The sequence below is a fragment of the Petaurus breviceps genome, unplaced genomic scaffold, assembly GCF_028583685.1.
Source record: "Petaurus breviceps papuanus isolate PSGF00001 unplaced genomic scaffold, PetGlider_PUasm1.0 91133, whole genome shotgun sequence".
Lineage (NCBI taxonomy): Eukaryota > Metazoa > Chordata > Mammalia > Diprotodontia > Petauridae > Petaurus > Petaurus breviceps.
Genome location: NW_027187419.1, coordinates 30,281,052 through 30,301,565, shown reverse-complemented (window position 1 = coordinate 30,301,565; position 20,514 = coordinate 30,281,052). Strand labels below are relative to the sequence as shown.

Here is a 20,514-nt window from a genome sequence, read left to right as displayed (position 1 = left end):
TACAATGGAGGGGAAGAACAGGAAGACAAAAGGGAATGAGTCAACCTTACTCTCATTGGATTTGGCTTAGGGAAGGAATGACATAGATACTAAATAGGGTATCTCACCCTACAGAAAAGTAGGGGGAAGGGGATGAGAGGGGGGATGATGGAAGGGAGGGCAGGCTGAGGGGGAGGGAAGTTGGAAGCACACACTTTTGAAAGGGGACAGGATCAACGTAGAGAACAGAACAAGTGGGGGGTGGGATAGGATGGAGGGAAATATAGTCAGTCTTTCATAATATATCCACTATGGAAATGTTTTTCACAGCTACACATGTACAACCTATATTGAATTGCTTATCTTCCCAGTAAGGGTGGATGATGAGAGAGGAAGGGAAAGAATCTGGAATTCAAAGTTTTAAAATCAAATGTTTAAATATATATAATTATTAATTTATATGCAACTGGGAAATAAGATATACAGGCACTGGGGCATAGACTCCACCGTACCCTACTGGAAGTCAGAGGGAGGATGGGGGAAGATATAGGAGAGAGCAGATTGGGGAGGAGATATTCAGTGGGATCACTGTTTTGGGGTAGTGGGTAAGGGAAAAATGGGGAGAAAATTTGTAACTCAAAATCTTGTGGAAATGAATAATGTAAACTAAACAAAAAAATTTAATTAAAAATAAAAATAAAAATACACAGCCTCTCCCTAAGTCTTAAATAGGAGAATGAGATTATATAATACACTAGATGAGGTCATATATGTATCTTCTTCACAATATTAAGATAAAAATATAAAAAGTAAAAGTAAATGTAAAAGGGCCACTTCAATATAAATTACAGGCAATTCCCATTCAAACAAAAAAAAAACCAATTTTAAGGAAAAAAAGAGACTTTACAAAACAAAGGTTATATTTTAATATTTCAATCTGATACAAATAGTCAAATAAACTGTAATTGTCTGGTAAACACAAAATATTATGAGGTGCACATTTTTAATTTTCTTTAAAAACCTTTTATTTTTCTCCTAAAAATATACAGCAAATGCATGATACATCAGAAAAAAAAATCATTAGCAATAAGGACAAGAGGAAATGTAAAGAATTATTAATACTCAGTGGATAATTTTAAGATTTTTACTACTGAAGCAGATATCATATTCCCTACATAAGTATGACAAAGAATAAGTTTTTTGCATATTCTAGTATCAACATTTAGACTTAATATTTCCATCTTCACTTAGTTTGCACCTCCATGATGGACTTACATATTATTTTGCATCACAATTATGTGTCTTCCACTAAAGTCATATTCCAGTGCGTCATGTTGTGAAGGTGACCTCATGTTCTACAAACTCTGGAAGCTTCTATCAAGATGAAAAAGTTCCAATTATGAATCCAGTTACTGATTGCATGTGAGAGAGGCTCATCACCAGAAGGCCATCAGCTGAGGTTTAGATAGATGACAATCTGCATTGCAGGCAAGAGGTACCTACTCTGATGGAATCATTGATCCTTTAAACCTTATTTTGTGGCACATAGTCTGCAAGTATATTTTATGAGGGAAGAGACTGTTTAAATTGTTTGTGTCCTAGCAGCATGTACGGTGCTGTACAAAGTAATCTTGGTTGAACTGAACTGAAATTATGTGAAAAAAATAAATAAACACTAAGGGGTAACAGTGCAACAAGGAAAAGAAAATAGAAACAATCCAAAATAGAAATAGAGGCTGGACCCTGATTTTTTGTTGTTGTTGTTGTTGTTTGTTTGTTTTTTAGCCTATTTAATTTTACTAGAAGGAGATCAAGAACTAATCACAGAGTAGCAATGCAGATTGATATTTTATTCTTCCTTCTTTCAACCAACATTCCAAGAAGGAAGTAAAGCTATTCTTTAACACATCGATCCACATGAATATATACATACACACATACATATGCATATGTATACATATATATGTATATATGGTAAATGTTATTTCATATTTTATAAGTTACTGAATTGCCCGAGAATGGTAACATCCTGATAAAAAGTTTAAAGAACAATACTGTTAACTGTATACTAGAGTCGCAACAAAAGGTTTGTAAAGTCTGATAAATTAAAATCTCTGAACCATTATAAGGAAATACTCAAAAATGTAGACTGCTATACCCTAGTCTTTTGAATTAATAATCATCCTTTTACAAGATATTCCACTGCTGTCAATTGCAATACAGGCAATTTTAAAAGAAAGTGTTTAACAAAACAAGTTGTTAATATATTCAACTGTAAAATCTCTGCAATGTTTCCTGATTGTTTCATTAATCCTGAGCATTTCAGAGTGTCATTAAATTCAAAAAGCTAACAGAAATTATCTTCTGTTTCTTCTGGATATGTTCATGTTCATAAAGGGATCGTCATCATCCTGAAATGACACACAAGTATTATTGTATTGGAAAGCTATTCATACTTCATTTAAGTTGCAGAGACAGAATGGCTTACAAGGAACAAAGCACAAGGATTCTCTCATGTTCTTTTCCCCTATAGGTTACAGTTTCATTCTTTTAACTCTAAGGCTCTCCACGATCACAGAGAAATGAGGCCTTTATTTTCAGTTTCTCCTCTCAAAAAAAAAAAAAAAACAGGAATAATATGGTACAGAGAGAATTACTCAGACGATAAAATAATCATCTTTTTATCTTTATTCATCTATTTAGCTTTTTATCATTGTTTTAAAGAGACTTGGTTTTTTTAAATCTGAGACTATACAAATAAGATGTTCATAAACACACAAAGTGAGAGATTTATAAGGTAACTAAAATGCCTTCTAACCATACATGGGCACAAAATAAAGTTTCAGGACTTTAAAAGTCTCTCTCTCTTTCTCTCTGTATACACACACACACACACACACACACACACGTATGTATGTATTATATACATACACACACAAGCACATGGGTATGCATGTATACTATTTTACATATATATGTATACACCTAAACAGCAGTATTTAGTAATATATTAATATTCCATTAGTCAAACTAATCAAAAGGATGACAGGTCCGAGTGACCCAAAACAGCAGATAAATCCTTACATCCCTTAAAGTTCAAAGATTTTGCAATAAGTTTTTTGTGACTTTATATTCAAATAAAGATACAACTCTTCTGGGAATCTACATTCAATAAAATAATTACATTACAGAGAAGACCTAACTTAGGAACTATGATGTTGTCCAGTTTCCTTATCTTGCCCTCCTATTCAACATCTCTACGTTCTCTTCGGCTCTATGATTCTATGATCCATGATCTCCCTGTAACACAATCTAGGCTGGAAATAAAGCAGCTAATCTCTTAGACTAAAGAAAAGCAACAAGTCAGTAAATCTACATTCCTTAATAATTTCTGGAACAGGGACCATTTCTATAGTATTTGAATTACAAAAGCTTTTCTTTTGGAGCAGTTAAAGACAAATAAAGAGAACACTAGTACTAGATATCATCTTAGTAAGATAATTAAATGACTGTCAACAAATTGTGCTGTCAATAAACCTAAAAGATTTTCTTGAGATAAGTCCAATGCAGATAACCACCCTACAGAAATCTGGAGGTTAATTCAGAATGCATAATATGGCTAAGGGCCACAAAAGGTGGAAATGCAATTATAAAATTCCATAATTCATTATTTCTTTTTCTTTTAATTCGGGCAATTTAAGTAAGACATTGTTCTGAAATGTTTGCTAAAAGTTGGCTAAGTCTGATTCTATGATATTAAAGGCTCATGAACATACAACATGGATCAGTGAGAGGAGATGAATATTTTCATGTAAGGATGGGAAAATTTTATGTAGAAAATTTCATGTAAAATCTGGAAAGGCACATCAATAGAATTAATTTTTTTCAGCTTCAGCAATTAATAAAAATTGTCTAGAGGGATTGCAATCAGCATTGACAAAGGGAATATTCACATTGAAGAAATGTGAATGAAGAAATCATGATTCCTTGAAGCATGAAAATGCAAATACTTTCATGGTTACTATTAATAAAAATCATCTTAAATCAAACTAGAATTAATTTATTAATTGCTCTCCCCATTCTGTGAACTTTAGCCAATAGTCAGTTTTAAATACGACATACACTTATATACAATCTAACCAATAAGAATATTATCAATACCACTATATATTTACAAAACAGCATTTTACTAGAGATAGCACTTAATAAATAGTTTCCTATCTATGATTCCATATCCACTCCTTCACAAAGAAGGATTTTACAGAAGGCTAAACTAAGGTGAAGTGATTTGCCCAAGGCTGCTACACAGGCATCTCCACTGACTAAGTGGTCATAAGATAGTCCTAAGATGGTCACCTGCCCATGATGGACAAGAGAAAGTAGTCCAGAGGTACAAAGATAAGTTGGGAGACTTTTCAAAGAACCAAGAAATGCTGATTACCCCACTTGATTAAAATCAGAGGGTACCCCATCATAGGACCTAAAAATAAGCACCCAAGATAAAAGGGGCAAGAAAAACACAGTCCGGTGCCAACTAAACATGCTCAAGTATACTAACTGAAAAAAACTGGGGAATCAGTCATTGGCTAGAAGTAAGCATGGACTCAAGTTACTTCCATTCCCTTCTCTTTTACTTCCATTAAGTCCCACCTAAAATCCCACCTCTACAAGAAACTTTTCTGGATCTTCTGCAATGCAGGTGTCTTTCCTTTGAGATTATCTCCAACAGATCCTGTATGTATCTGGTTTGTACACAGTTGTTTACATATTGTCTCCACTACTACGCTGTCAGTTCCTTTAGAGCAAGAGCTGTTTTCTGCCTTTTTTTAATATGCCCAGTGCAGTGCCTGGTACATAACAGACATTTAATCAATGTTTACTGACAAAACTATCCTCCCACACAGCAGGTACTTCTTTTCTGAGGTCCTTTTTCAAACTTTCTCTCCTTCCTAATCTTCTTATTCACTATGAGCTAGACAAATAAACCAAAAGGAAGGAGAGAAGGACAGAAGGAGGGAGGGAGAGAAGGAAGGGAAGGAGGGAGGGAGGAAAGGAGGGAGGAAAGAAGGAAGGAAAGAAGGTAGGAAGGGAGGGCGGAGAAAGGAAGTTGCTCATATACTACTTTAAACACACACAAATATCATGAATGTGAGTGGAATAAAAGATTTATTTTGTCATTTCTTTTAGTAAAGACCCACAGAAATGTATTTGGAATTTGTTATTGTACAAACAGAAGCAAAGCTGTAACAACAATGGTAACTTACCTCATCTGATTCAAAATCAACTCCTTTAGCTGTCTGGCTCTGGGAACTTTTTCTGCTAGATGCAATGCTTGAGAACCTTAAACATTAGAAGAGATGGAATTCATCAGGAGAATTCACTGAAGAATTTTCCAAAACACTTCAGTAGTTATATTATGTTCTTATTAATTTATATTCTATGGGGTTGGGGGTGGAGAAAATGCATACATATAAAATTAAGCAGAATAAATACAAAGTAATGAGAAGGGGGGAAGAGTTAGTTGAGGGATCAAGAAAGGACTCAAGGAAATGGCATCTGAACCAGGCTTTAAAGGTAACTGAAGAATGGACCTAGGATAAGAAGAAATGGGAAAAATTTTTGTATTAAATTTCTCTAAAAGAGGTTTGTTCTCCAAGATTTATAAACAATAAATAAATTTTTTGATAAATAATGTGTAATGCTGATAACCATTCCCCAACTGATAGGTCATCAAAAGATCTTAACAAACAGTTCTCACAAGAAGAATTACAAAGTACTCACAACCACATGAAAACAAGCTCCAAATCACTAACAATAAATGCAAAATCAAAGCAACCTATAAACCGGCAAGAATGATGAAAAATTGTAACATTCAATTCTGGAGGAATTGCTTTTGTAAGACATACTTAGAGAAGATCACATCTTTACCATCACATAACTGACTGAAAGATGCAGAGAATAAAAGAACCCACTGGGTTTATTGTTTGTTGAATATAAAAAATATTTGGTTCAATACAGCAAAACACTGTCTTAAAGGCTCTCTCCTTCAACATAAGGTGCCCCCTATGCATATGTCAAGATTCTCCAACAGATTTAACAACACAGATAACATTATTCAGTGACCTTCTAGATCTTTAATATCAAGCAAAACATCAACTGGAGAAAGATACGCTCTCAAAAGGTGTATGCCACTGTCATGGAGATCTGGTCACTAATGATGAAATGGCAGAAATATTTCTTTACAGTCAGTGAGGTCCTTCAGATGCTTCTATTTGCAGATAACTTTAGGTTAAATGAACTGTGCTACAAAGGAACATAGCAGAGCCTCCTAAATGAGTTCTACAATTACTTAAAGTAATTTGACTTCAAGATCTACACAAGAAAAACCAGATAATAAAGAATGCTTGTTGTCCAATCTACAATATGCAATTTTGTAAGCAACTTACAGAACTGGTCATGAGTATATTTCTTGAATAAATACTGCAATTAGATAAATGAGCCAATCTCAGAATTGAAGAGGAAAAGGAAAGTGAACTAGTCTAATTTTTGGAAACTCTAAATTTATTTTAATAATCCCAGACTTTTCCATGAAAAAATATCCCCTATTTTTAATACCAGAATTTTTCTGGTGATGTTATATGCCTATGAACCATAAAAAACTACAATCTCTGAAAATGTGAAATTGACAAAAGAAACGGAGAGGCACATCGGCTTATATAAGCAGGTTGTAACACAAAACAAAGGAGAAACATAAAAATGTTCTCGAAGAAATAAAATATAAAAATTTAAAAATGAGCTGCTCACAAGGTGAAAGTGAGGTATAAACAATGGACAAATATCATATTCCAGTGATAACCTTATAATGCTATGGGAACTTGAGGAAGACCCCCAACACACTGGTTAGATTCACTGTGATAAGCTTAATGGAAGACACAGATATAGAACATGAGAAGGTCGGAATAGGCTGCAATCTGCATCACTGCAAGGAATATCAACAGGGACGTCATCGGAGAGCCTTTAAAGCATATTGAAGTAAAAGCATTCAGTACAGTTCCCTTCATCTATGATTGCTGATTAAATATCACACTCAAATTAAACAAATATTGATTAAATTCGTAACACAAAAAGCATGATACTGAGTTCTGGGAACACAAAGATGTGTGGTTGGTGGGGTGGATGGATGGTCATGGAGGAGGTGACACAAGCCACATGAGCCATGAAGGAAGAATTTCAACAGGCAACAAAGTGGAGAGAGTGCATCACACACAAGGGATATGACTTCCAGAGATAGTATAGAGGCAGGAGAGTGCAAGACAAAATGAGGAAACAAAGTTCTACTTTGAATGGAATGTAGAGAGAAGAAGGTAATATGAAATAAAGCTGGAAAGGTAGATTGGAGCAAAATGTAGAGGGGTTTAAATGACTAAGCTAAAGATATATAGGGAACAAGAAGCTACTGAAGATTTCTGTGTAAGGCAGCAATGTGGCCAAACCTGTGTGCATTAGAAAGATTATTCTGATGTCTGGTAAAAGATGGAATGGGAAGGAGACAAACCTTAAGCAAGGAGTCCAATTAGGATATTATTACTATTGCCCAGGGGAAAGAAAAGTAAAGAGCTGAACTAGGATGGTAACAGTTTAATGGAAAAGGGAAAGGGCAGATGCAAGAGACAGATGAGAGGTAGAATCATCAGCACCTGGTATATCTCCTACCACCATGCCTCTGCCCAAGTGGTTCCCTAGTTCTAGAAGACACTACCTCCTCACCTCTGTCTCATAGAAGCCTTGTTCTCTTCAAGGTATAGCTCAAGTGTCTATCACTGGGTCTGTATTCAATGCTTTTCCAGATCCCAGAGTTACATCTTCATATCATGATGAGGCGCTGGAGTAAGGGTTTAGTACAGACTTACAATAACCAACTGAAATGGCATTAGAATCTATTTCTACTATTTATGTCTCTATATGATATGATTAAAATAATCCAAGTGTCATGAGCCGAAGGTAAGGAAAAGATAGAGATGAAAGTTTCTCGTGTGGTTTTTTTTTAGGTTTTCAAATGTCTCTTCTTCCAAAATGTCATAGCACTTACTTTTTATCTACTTTGGAAGTAGTGGGGAAAAAGTCATCTTCCATGTCAGAATCAGCATCTTCAATAACCTGAAGGAGGGGAAAAAAAACATCAAAGACTCTCAAAAAACTAGACTGCTTGAATAAAAACTAACTACATTTTGAATTTTAGATTTTTTTCTAAATAAAAACATTGCTTGTGAGTCTATAATAGAGAGTTATCATGTCAATAGCATGATGCTCATAAGAACTACCTTACTTCTGATCCTCTTCCAATGCCATTTTGCAATAAAAAAAAAATGTCACCCACACTACATCCCTCCCTGACCTAAAATAGGTCATCTACCCGACCTAAGTACATAAATACCTAAAAATACTGGCTGGGGTAAGTACGTGTGAGTGTTCACCCTATATTTCAATTTCTTGGGAGTTTAACAATCAATGAATAATCCCCACCTAGTAACTGTAAAGTGAGATACAACCTGTGATATTTTACCAAAGTGGGGAACTCTAAATATGGAAATTCCCTCCACCAATGCAGCTTATAGGAGTTATCTGGGTCATTGGGAGGTTGAAATTTACAGACTTAAACAGCTAGTATAGCAGAGGCAAAATTTTAACCCATATCTTACTAACTCCAAGGATGATTCTCTCTTTAATACACCTACTTGGCAGACTCTTTAGAGTCTATCTTTAAAAGGAGTAACTGTGGCCAACCACTGTCAATAGTTAAAACTTGTTGCTAATGAAGCAAGTTCAGAGTTTCAGTTCTCTAAGGACCTGTTAGCTTTGCTAACAAGATGGCTACAGACTGAATCTTAACACTGGTCAACAGGATGCAGCTTGGTACAGTAGAAAAAGGAAAAGACTTGGAGTAAGAATCACAGAATCAGAACTTAGGAAAGGAAGGTTTCTTGTAGATTATCCTGTTCAACCTCTTCATTTTAGAGATTATACAAGATGATAGGGTAAATCTAAGAGCCAAAACTAACCACTGGTTCTTCTAAGTTCCAATCTAGGATTATTTCATTATATAAACACAAGCTCTTAGTTCCCATACAGCTCTGCCACTTACTAGCTTATGTGACTTGGAGCAAGTTGTTTAACCTCTCTGAGTCTGCATTCTTTATCTGTAAAATATTTAACACTACTTACTTCAGAAGGCTCCTTAAGGATTTATTTTATGAATGCAATGTATTATATAAACCTAAGCTACTGTAATTACCATTTCACAAATACATGCTATTGAGTATAAAGGAGACAGGTTGGAAGCATGAGTTGGGTAGTATAGTATAAATCCATTACCATGACTGAAATATAATTTTTAAAATCCTCTCAGAACAGAACACATTTGCACAAGGTAATCAATGTCCCAATTATAAAAGAAAAATATCTTTCTAACTAAACAGTCCAAGTCTCTATAATACCCTTATTGGTCCAACTTGTCTATGCTGAGTTTTATACTTTATAAGGAGAAGGATCAGCACATGTTTTCTTTACACTAAATGCACAGAATATAAACAATATACATGAAGATAGAAAACATGTTATTTAATAGTTACCAAATAGACAATGCAGAAAGCACAAGATGCCATATTTTTGTTATGGAGTCTCTTTATTACTTTTTAATCTACTTGAAGAGCTGAGATTTAGTAGATCACAAATAGAGTATATAAATTGCATAAGAAAAAAAGCAACATTTCTTACCTCTGAGTAATTCTTACTGGTGGCACTACGGGTGGGTTGTTGTCGCGCAGATTTAAAGGCTAAAATAAAAAAGATGAAACACACAATGTATGTTTTTTCTTAAAATAACAAAAGTAAGTTTGCATATTTTATAGTTGGTGATTTTCCAAGCCTTGTTTGCAAGTATCCATTATGACTAATTTCAAAACCATTTGCATCTGAATTTGTCTTTTAATCTGAAGAGTTGAGTCCTTAGCTGATGTTCTCATGTAAAATCAAACCAGTTTATTCAGATATAATAGTAGCAGTTTTTATGAACTGTTCTATCATGTAACTGTAACACACTTAAAACTGAACCTGATCATCTAGAAAAACCATGAAATCTCCAGTTGGAGAAACCTAAAAAAAAGACTTGGTACAGGTGTTTGTATCCATCCTCTTGGCTCAAAAGAAGGTAGCACAGATGCTGCCAGCCTCTATATACCTCCCTTTAACAAATTAACACTGTTCTGGAAAATATTAAAGAATATGGCCCAACAGAAAAATGTCTTCTTTTGATACATAATATAATGCTCCAGTGGCTCCCCATTGCCTCAATGATAAAATATAAACTCCTCTGGCTTTTAAAGCCTTCACAACCTGGTTATTATTCCCCTTCCCATACTCTATAATCTGTCCAGCCAAAATGACCTCTCTGTTGCTTACATATGGTACTCTATCTCCTGTTTCCATGACTTTGCACTGGCCATCTCACTTGGAATACACATCTTTCTTGACTCTGGGTTGCAGTATCCTTCACTTCTTTGTTCAAAAGTCTCCATGGGTTTGGGGTAGGGATGAGAGAGGTGAATGGTAGGAAAAGAAAATTACATGGAAAACTACAAACCTCTTTGAGTTTGGTAAAGAGATAGTCCCTAGACACCCGTGTAACAACATTGCCAAGAACAAGTTATACACAACATGCCGATATGCTGTTTGAATGGTTTGTAGGGCAGAAGGAAAGTGGTTCTCTGATTGACTAGTGACAACTACAAAAGGGCAGCTTTTTCAAAGGAAAACTGAGATTCCTAGAAAACAAAATCAATGACAAGGAAGAAAATATGGAAGTGACAGAAACAGGGTGGCTACTGGATATCAGCAAGAAGATATGAAACAACAAGGTACCTGTATTGGTAATGAAATTTGAAGATCCCTTTGTATTGGAAAGCTAAGAGGTACTTAGCACCTAGTTTCAAATTAAGCCTCTATTAAAGAAACAGAAGGTATGAACCCCTGTTGCTGATGTAACAGGAAGGGGCTGAACAGGGAGGAGGAGTATTTAAGGAAAAGCACAAGCTGGACAGTCAGAACTTCTTGGGATGACCACCTGAAGGCTGGGCTGCTGCTGCTAGACTGGAACTTCCATGGAGAAAGTAAGCGATTTTGATTTTGAGAATGGGAGAAAGTGATTTTGATTTTGAGAACAAAGCTGCTGAAGACTTCTGAGGGCCAGCTGGAGCTGCTAAGTATTTCTGAAAGCCAGCTGGAGCTGCTGAGGATTTCTGAGGGCCAGCTGGAGCTGCCAGAGGAAGCATGAGTGTGGTATCAGTTCTTTGTATGTCTGTGGCTCTGTTAAGTTTTCTCTTCTCAGGAACAGAAGCTGTGAAGTACTTAAGTGGACTGTACACTATGAGCTCCAATGTGGAGCAGGAATTGCACAGAGAACTGGACAAGGAACTGGGAGCTGCCTGCCTTTAAACTCAAGTGGCAGTTAGCTAGATTTGGGCAGGAGCTGGGACCATGGAAGAGGATCCATGGAAGCTGAAAGCCCGCCCTGAATCAAGATGAAAAGACCTCTCTCTGGGTACTGAGTAGTGACTGAAATTGTAATTTACTAGTGACCTAGGGGTGGATGGCTTGTGTATTTCCCACTATCCCTTAAGAGGTTACTAAGTAGTAACTGATGACTGAGTAGTGACTGATGATTGAATAGTGACTATTGACTGAATAGTGATTGATTTAATTTAGTGTGCCCCATGGGTGGAGGACTTTGATCTTTTGTACTTTATGACTGAATGATTGAGTTACTAAGTGATTGATTGACTAAATGATTGTACTTTGTTCAAAACTATATGACCATTTTGATGAAAACTATGTGGCCATTTTAGTGATAAGTTGTTGAGTTATTATATCATTGTGAATGCTGTATTTTTATTTTCTGTGATAAGTTGTAACATTGTGAATGCTGTACCTTGATTTTCTGTGAATTTTTTGCTCTGATTTGTTATTGAACAAATAGAATGTTCACTATACTATGTAATCAGAACCTTGAAAGCTGTTCACAGTAGCTGTCATCTGGAAAGCTGCTCATGTGTGGCTTTACAGTATCCTTATAGTAAAGAAAGTTGATGATAGAAACAAGTGAGCTTTTTAATAACTATGTGGCAATGTGGGACAAAGAAACCTGGGTCTCACTATTAGAGTCCATAAAGTATCACTGGTAAGAGGTAAGCTATTATACAGAATATACTAACACCAGTAGCACCTATCCTAAATATATATTCTGATTTTCCTTTAATGAAAGAGCTAGTGTATACAGTACAGTGGAAAAAATGCTAAATATGGAGTGAACAGACATGTCTGTGAAACCTAGCTCTGCCACTTCTGCCACTTACTACCTACAGAATATAAGGAAAATCTTTTAACCTTTTTATATCTCAGTGTCCTTATATATTAAATTGGGGAATTAGATTATATGATCCTTCCATCTCTAAATCTATGATGCTAGAAAAAAAAGCAGTAGCTTTAAAAAGTCATGGAACTTCAAAAGAAAAAAATCAGATATCTATACACTGGCATGGGGTTAGGGGGGAGGGACCAAAGAGAAGAGAATAGGTATATTATATCAACTATGTGCCAGGCACTTTGCTAAGTGCTTTGTTTTAATCTCATTTGATCCTCACAACAACCCTGTGAGGTAAGTGCTGTTATTAACTCCATTTTACAGGTGAGGAAACTGAAGTCAACAGAAGTTAAGTGACCTGCCCAGGATCATATAGCTAGGAAATGTCTGAGGCTGGACTCAAACTCAGGGCTTCCTGACTTCAGGCTCAACACTTTATCTATGGTATCACCTATTACATCTAATATATGACACAAAAAGGGAATATATTAATGAATTAATGTAACATTGATTCATTTACCCCATCGTTTTTAAGAAAAAGGAAGCTGTTGAAATTCTTTGCTGAAACAGAATCTAGATGACCTAAAGTACCATGGGATGCACTGTTGTTTGTCCTTCATTCTCAAAGAGTACCATTATCCCATGGCAGAACATCTAACACTATTGCGTCTCAATAGATACCAGTGGAAAAGATTTGACGGTATCTTCTCTCTGTCCAGTCCAATGCTTACTGAAAAAGCAAAATATTTTTATAAACTGAAGCTGACTGCTGTATGCATTTCCAGAAGGGCAGCTTTGGTTTTTCACAATGAGACATGGCATTTAAGGCTAGACAGAGTTACTGAAAATAATCAAGAAAATAATGATGTTGTGGAAGATTTTTGTGGCTATTTTAGAGAATGAATATATATGAAAATACACACACATACACACACATATAGGCACAATATATCCCCTAATAGTTTTGAAATATTGATAAAAACCAGTTTGATTTGCCACTTCTTGTGAATTTCTCATTTGGTAGATGCAATAAATCAAATTTCCTAGGGTTTGTGCAAAAGACAGGTAAGTGGGTGCTATATGGGAGTCTACAACAATAGCAAATGCAAAAAATAAAATATTTGATGGTTAGAAAATATCATTATCTTAAGAGCTTTCAAAGATATCACACATTTGTCTTTTGTTTAAAGAACATAAGTGAATGCATGGATAGGCAATGTTTTTCTGACTAAGGATATCACATTTAAATATCATTTCAGAGCTTTTAACTGAGCATAACAAAATCTTTTCCCTTAGGATTTTCCAAGCCCTAATTTACTCTACAAAAATGAGAAAAAAACAAACAAGCTCTAAACCAGTGACCTTAAATTCAAATTATGTATTTAAGTTTACAGTATTAAATTTAGAGATTTTGTGCCATACTAATCACGTTACCAAGTGGTCACTTGACAGAGTTATATACAAAATATTGACAAAACACTGACAAGACTTGGTAGGAAGAAAATGTAAAAAATTTCATGGAGATTAAAAAAAAAAAGAACAAACAAGGTCTAGTATTGCCATATGTCAAATCATATTATAAAAAAATAGTCATAAAAAACTATTTTCTGTGGATAAGAAATAGAAAAGTAGATTCATGTAACAATATATAAGAGAGACCTATACACTAAGAAGCACAGTAGCCCAAGTTAAGTAACTCGAGAAAACAAACTGCTCAAAGGAAAGACTACCTATTCCAAAAAAACTAATAGAAAAACTAGAAAGGTTGGTAGAAAGTGGGTACAGATCCGCCTCTCTATACCACACATTACAATAAGCTCTAAAAGCAATCTATGGTCACATCATAAAAAAATTAGAGAACAGAAAGGCTGACATTCTAGATCTATGTTAAAAGGAGAATTCATAACAAAACAAGGAATACAGACTACAAAAAACAAAAGAGACAATTTAGATTACACAAAATTAAAAACCTTTTACACAAACAAAATCAGTGCAGCTAAAGTACAAAAAGAAACTTTTTTTTGCCTTTTTGGAGGGCAACTGGGGTTAAGTAACTTGCCCAAGGTTACATGGCTAGTTTTTTGTGTGTGGGTTTTAAGTGTCTGAGGCCAGAACCAAACTCAGGTCCTTCTGACTCTGGGGCTGGTGCTTTACTCACTGCGCCACCTAGCTACCCCTAAAAAGAAACTATTTAGATTAGAAAATCTTTATATGAACTATATCTGAAACAAATCTAATTTCTAAGATATATAAGGGACTGAAACAAATATATAAGACTAGGACTCACTTCCTAACAGGTAAGTGGCCAAAGGATGTAAACAGTTTGCAAAAGAAGAATTGCAAATTATTAATACTCATATGAAAAACGTTCCAAATCACTAACAATAACAAATACAGATTAAGCAACTCCAAGATTTCTATCCATATCAATCAAATTGGAAAAGATGATAAAGACAAAACTAACCAGTACCAGAGAGGTTATGGGAAAACAGGCACACTGATAAAATTTTGTTTCACTAACTCAAATCTTTAGAATAAAGTTGTATTGGTTTCTTTTATTTTTATGCCATGGTCATATCTCTAATTTGTCTGCCACTGCCCCAAAATGAATCTTCCCTTATATTAGAAAAATGCACTAAGACACTACTAGTGAAACTGTGGATTGGTCCAACTGTCTTAGAAAACAATTTGAAATTATACAAAAGAAGTTAATAAACTTTCTAATAAACTGTTCAAATCTTTTGACCATAGGATGATCTCACTTAGGAAATTAATGATAGAAAAAAGATCTTATATATAAAAAACAACACTTTTTGCAGCAACAAAAAGCTGGAAGTAAAGCAAATGCCCACTGACTAAAGCATGGCTGAATAAACTGTGACATATAAATGTAATAGAATAGGACTGCAGCACTATAAGAAATGATAAATATGAGGAATTTGGAAAAACACATGAGACAATTTAGCAGAACTATAATAATTACAATAATGCAAATGAAAAAAAAAACAATGTAAGACATCAGAATCAAATTAAATGCAATGACCAATCCTGGTACCACTGAACATATAATGAAACACATTTTTCTCTTCTTGATAGATAGGTGGTGAATTAGAGATACTGAATGTTCAATATTACTGTGGAATGGCTTAACTTTTTCTTTGGTAAGAGAAAGAGGGTAAAGAAATTTTGGGGAATATAGTAGGAAGTGAATGTTATTTTTTAAAAGGGATTTTTAAAATTTAATTCATAGCACATGTCTAATTACACTGCTGGCATCTCCATCTTTGTCTCTTCTCAAAGACTTGCTAATCTAATTACATACTGATCTAAACAAAAGCTCAAATTGATTCATGATATACCTTGAAAGCTTGAGGATGAAGGCTAGCTTTAAAATGTGGAACTAGAAAAATATAAAATTTGCCATAATGAAGCACAGTGAGTGTTAGAGAACATTTTTTTTACCATCTTTCTGCCTTAGAGCATCATTTCACTAACTCAAACCTGTGATAGTACAGTGGAAAGAGTACTAGATTTGGAGTCAGAGAACCTGGGTTCAAACCTGTCTCTGTCCTTGTGACTCTGAACGATGAGCTACAGAGAGGTCCTGAGTGTGAACTAGTCCAACTGTTCTGGAAAACAATCTGGAATTATGCAAGAAAAGTCTTTTCACACACAGTAATCCCACTACTGAGACCATCTAAGTGGCATAGTGGCTAATGCACCTGTCCTGGAGTCAGAAGGATCTGAATTCAAATTCAGTCTCAGACACTTAGTAGCTGTGTGACCCCGGGCAAGTCACTTAACCCTGTTTGCCTCAGTTTATCCATCTGTAAAATGAGCTGGAGAAGGAAATGGCAAACCACTCCACTATCTTTGCCAAAAAAAACCAAATAGGGTCATGGAGAGCTGGACACAACTCAAACAATTCAACAATCCCACTACTGAGCTATCAAGAAGGCTATCAAGAAGGTCAGAGACAAAAATGTCCTATATCTATCAAAATATTCAAAACTACATTTTTTGTTGACGTAACATAACAAAATGAGTGGTCTATCAATTGAGAAATGGATGAATAAATTGTGGTAGAGGAATGTTATGAATTATTATATCATAAGAAGCAATAAATATAAGGAATTCAGAGAAACATGGGAAGATGTCAAGTAATGCAAAGTAAGCAGAATTAGGCAAATAATAGATCCAATTACTAGAGTAATATAAATGAAAACAATATTAAAAGGCAGCCAAAAACTCTTGATTAACTGTAATGACTAATTTCCCATTCCCAAGAACTAAAGCTAAGACACACCTGCCTACTCTCAATAAAGTGGTGGGGAATGAAGGATGTGGAACATACCATAAGACACATGTATGTTGTACAAGAGATCATTTTTCAGGTATAGGTTGTAGTAGATGGCCAGAAAAATCCTTTCCAAATCTTAAATTCTGTGAAAGTAGTGCCTTAATCCATAGATAGATAGATAGATATTATATATATATATATACACACACACACACACACACACACACATACATACATGTGTATATGTGTGTGTATACACACAAACACACATGGGAACACTTTTTATGGTGGCAACCAACTGGAAAATTAGGGGCCGCCCATCAACCGGGGAATTTGTTAACAAAATATCTTATATGATTAGAATGGAATATTACTATGCTGTAAGAAATAACAAAATGGACAGTTTCAGGAAAATTTGTAGACACTGATGACGAGTGAAGTGAGCAGAACCAGGGAAACAATTTATAGTAAAACAACAACAATGTAAAAATGAACAGCTTTGAGAGACTCAGGAACTCTGATCATTGCAATGACAAATCATAACTACAAAGCAGTGAAGATGAAAAATGCTACCAACTCCTTTAAAAGTTAGGTAATGGACTAACTAAGCAGCATATTTTGGGACATGGCCAATCTGAAGTTTTTGGTTTGACTATTGAATATTTGTTATAAGAGTTTTGTTTTTCTTTTTTTTCCCCTCAGTGGAAGAGGGATATATGAGAGGATAAAAAAAATAAATGCTTAACTGAAAAAAAAACGTAATTTTTAAAAGACAGCTGCCTTAAAATCACATTTTAATATTTTCATATAAGTATGATTTACCCCTTCTTAAAAGCCAGTCTTCTATTCCTTTTGAAAAAGGCGAAAAAGCAAAGGCAGAGAGGCAGAGAAGAAAGAATAGTTTATACTGAATAGTTAATAGAGCAAGTTTGAAAAACAGAAAGGAAAATGGCAAAAAAACAAAAGTATGTTTTGGCATCACTAACACAATGGACCACTTCCATGAAAAGCAAAACAATTTGCTTCTGAGTTTTCTTACTCCTTTCCAGAGTATTCTATAAAGCCACTTCTTTTTGCTTGCTAATTCAGTATCCCCTTCATGGTAGCTTCAAAAGAAAGATAGCAATTTACTAACAATTTCTTTATTTGACCAGACCACTTTCTTTACTCACTTAGAACACGAATTTCAGATGTACCTTTAAATTTGCTTAACACAAGAGTGCACTTAGCATACCACAGCTATAATTGCAAAGAAATTTAAAATTCACAAAATTTAATTCAGAAACAAACATCTAATTAAAACTCATTTTTCAAAGAGTCATCATCCAGTATCAGAGGGAATAAGTTAAATTATCAATACTATTAAATTTAATCATATGGATGAAAAGACAAAAGCATACCAGTGCTTCTAATTTAAACTACAAATTAATGAAACATTAATTTTCATAATTGCCACAAACACTATCAATAAACCTAAAACTCAACAAAGATCAAATTTCATATTAAGTTGCTTTAGCTACACAGCCTCTTCCCAAAAGAATGTCACCTCTCTTTTTAATTATTAGCTATGCCAATTTGTGACACTTTTTCTGACACTGTAATTAGTCTCTTGGCTCTGTATATAATCTATGAAAAATACAGTCCTTGTTTACATTTTAACTTGGTGACATAGCAACATTCACTGAGGAGTTTCTCTGAAACTCTCATTGGCATACTAGTCAGATTTTGAAATGATTCGACAACAAAATCTGAGCAATACTTACTGTTAATATCTTAAGAAGAACAAAATGGGGGCAGCTAGGTGGCACAGTGAATAAAGCACTGGCCCCAGAGTCATGAGGACCCGAGTTTGGTTCCGGTCTCAGGCACTTAACACCCACACAAAAAAACTAGCCATTACTTAACCCCAATTGCCCTCCAAAAAGAAAAAAAAATGCAGGTCTCTCTTCCTCTTTCCAGACATAAAGGACATGGTAAAATTGCAAGTGTAAAAATCTGAGATCAATGTAGAGTTGTGTTCATTTTAAGAATTAAAAAACTGTGGTCCAGATAAGTTAAATGACTTGACCAAGGTCACACAAATGAGTTAGTGGAAGAATTGGGATAAGAATCTGGGCCACTTAATTCTTAATGCAATTCTCCATAGGTGAGTTTCCAAAACCAGAAAACAAGCATTATCAGTAATGTTAAATGCAAATATATTTTCACCTGGTGTTAAAAACGCCAACCTATCCTACTGATTTACATTTTAATTAGGCTGGTCAAATTGATCCCAATAAATGAATTTCATGTTGCATAGAATCTTTGATAAACAATGTTATTACTATCCTATTTATTCAGTCTGACAACAAATCACAATCACAAAATTTCATAATTGGAAGGGATTTCAATGACCATCTAGGCCACACATAAAAAAGATCTTCATTACAACACAACAAACAACTGGTCATCCAGCCTCTCTCCTTGAAGACCTCTGATGAGGGGGAACCTACCATCTCCTGAGGAAGCCTATTCTAATTGTTAGGATGTTTTTCCTGATATCAAACATAAAAGTAGAGCTAAAATCAAGAAAAACTTCATTTTCATAGACAAAGTTATGAAGGGGAAATCAAAACATGAGACATGATTCTTGACTTCAAGGAGCTCACAATCTACTTGGGAAGAAAAGGCACATAATAACATAGGCATTTTCAGTAATGGTTATGAATGAACACTAACTTGTCCAATCCCTTCTACGCCACTAAAATTTTTTAGTACATTAATTAGCTGTCAGTCTTCATGCAAGTCATTTAATCTCTTTGAAATTCAGTTTCCTCATCTGTAAAATGGGACAAACACCATTACAATCAACTGGCTTGGACCTTATTGAATAAGTGCAATACCCTGAACACATCTTTCTATATATTTATTTGATATCCTGTATGTTAAGGTCAGCCTCTGTGAGTTAAAACAACTGTATGATACTTAAAATTCCATATACAAAAGAAACAACTAAACACAAAGAAAATAACTACAGCAGAGATATAACCCATGTTTACTAATGTATCTATTCCAAAACTGTAGAACTGAGAGCTTAAAGGCAGATTAGAGATCATCTAGTACAATTCCTTCCTTTTATAGTTGAGGAAACACAGGCCCAGGGAGTGGAAACAGATTGCTCAGGTAAAGAACTGGGAGAGTATGGATTCAAATGTAGGGCCTTTGTCTCCAGATCCTAACCCTGCCTTGGTGTACTTCCATTCACTATCTACTCCCCAGTCTTCTTTTCTTTTTCCTTTCTTTTCTTATTTCACCTTGAAAAGACAATTCTGAGGCTTGCCAGTGACATAAATGGGTTTCCCAGATGACTGCTCAACCACAACCATTCTCTCCAGTCACCAGTGACCTCGATTGCTAAATCTAATCTATTTCCTCAATCCTCATCCTCCTTGATCTCTGTAGCATCTAACAATGCTCACCATATCCTCCTGGATATTTCCTTCTCTCCAGTTTTTTTGTTTGTTCATTTATTTTTGCTTTTTGGAGGGCAGGGCAACTGTTAAGTGACTTGCCTAAGGTCATACATCTAGCAAGTGTTAAGTGTCTAAGGCTGGATTTGAACTCAGGTCCTCCTGACTCCAGGGCCCATACTCTATTCACTATGCCACCTAGCCACCTCTTCTCTCCAGTTTTTGTAACACTAATCTCTCTTGGCTATCTTCCTTTTTCTGGAACTCCTCAGTCTTCTGTTCTGGATTATCCATCTCATATCCCCAAACTACGGGCATATAACCTATATATATATATATATATATATATATATATATATATATATATATAT

General features: G+C 35.0%; 1 protein-coding gene across 5 annotated transcripts in view; it reads right to left on the bottom strand.

Moving 5' to 3' along the window:
- Positions 1-878: 878 nt before the first annotated feature.
- The window catches only part of MRE11 (MRE11 homolog, double strand break repair nuclease), a 78,486-nt gene continuing 58,850 nt past the window's right edge, over positions 879-20,514 (bottom strand). For all 5 annotated transcript variants that reach the window (XM_069080053.1, XM_069080056.1, XM_069080052.1 and 2 more), the window contains 4 exons: positions 9,754-9,812; positions 8,069-8,136; positions 5,244-5,319; positions 879-2,390 (listed from right to left, as the gene is read on the bottom strand). In XM_069080053.1, the coding sequence (XP_068936154.1) occupies positions 2,337-2,390; positions 5,244-5,319; positions 8,069-8,136; positions 9,754-9,812 (257 nt within the window). In that variant the 3' untranslated portion in view covers positions 879-2,336. The remainder of the gene's footprint in view (positions 2,391-5,243; positions 5,320-8,068; positions 8,137-9,753; positions 9,813-20,514) is intronic.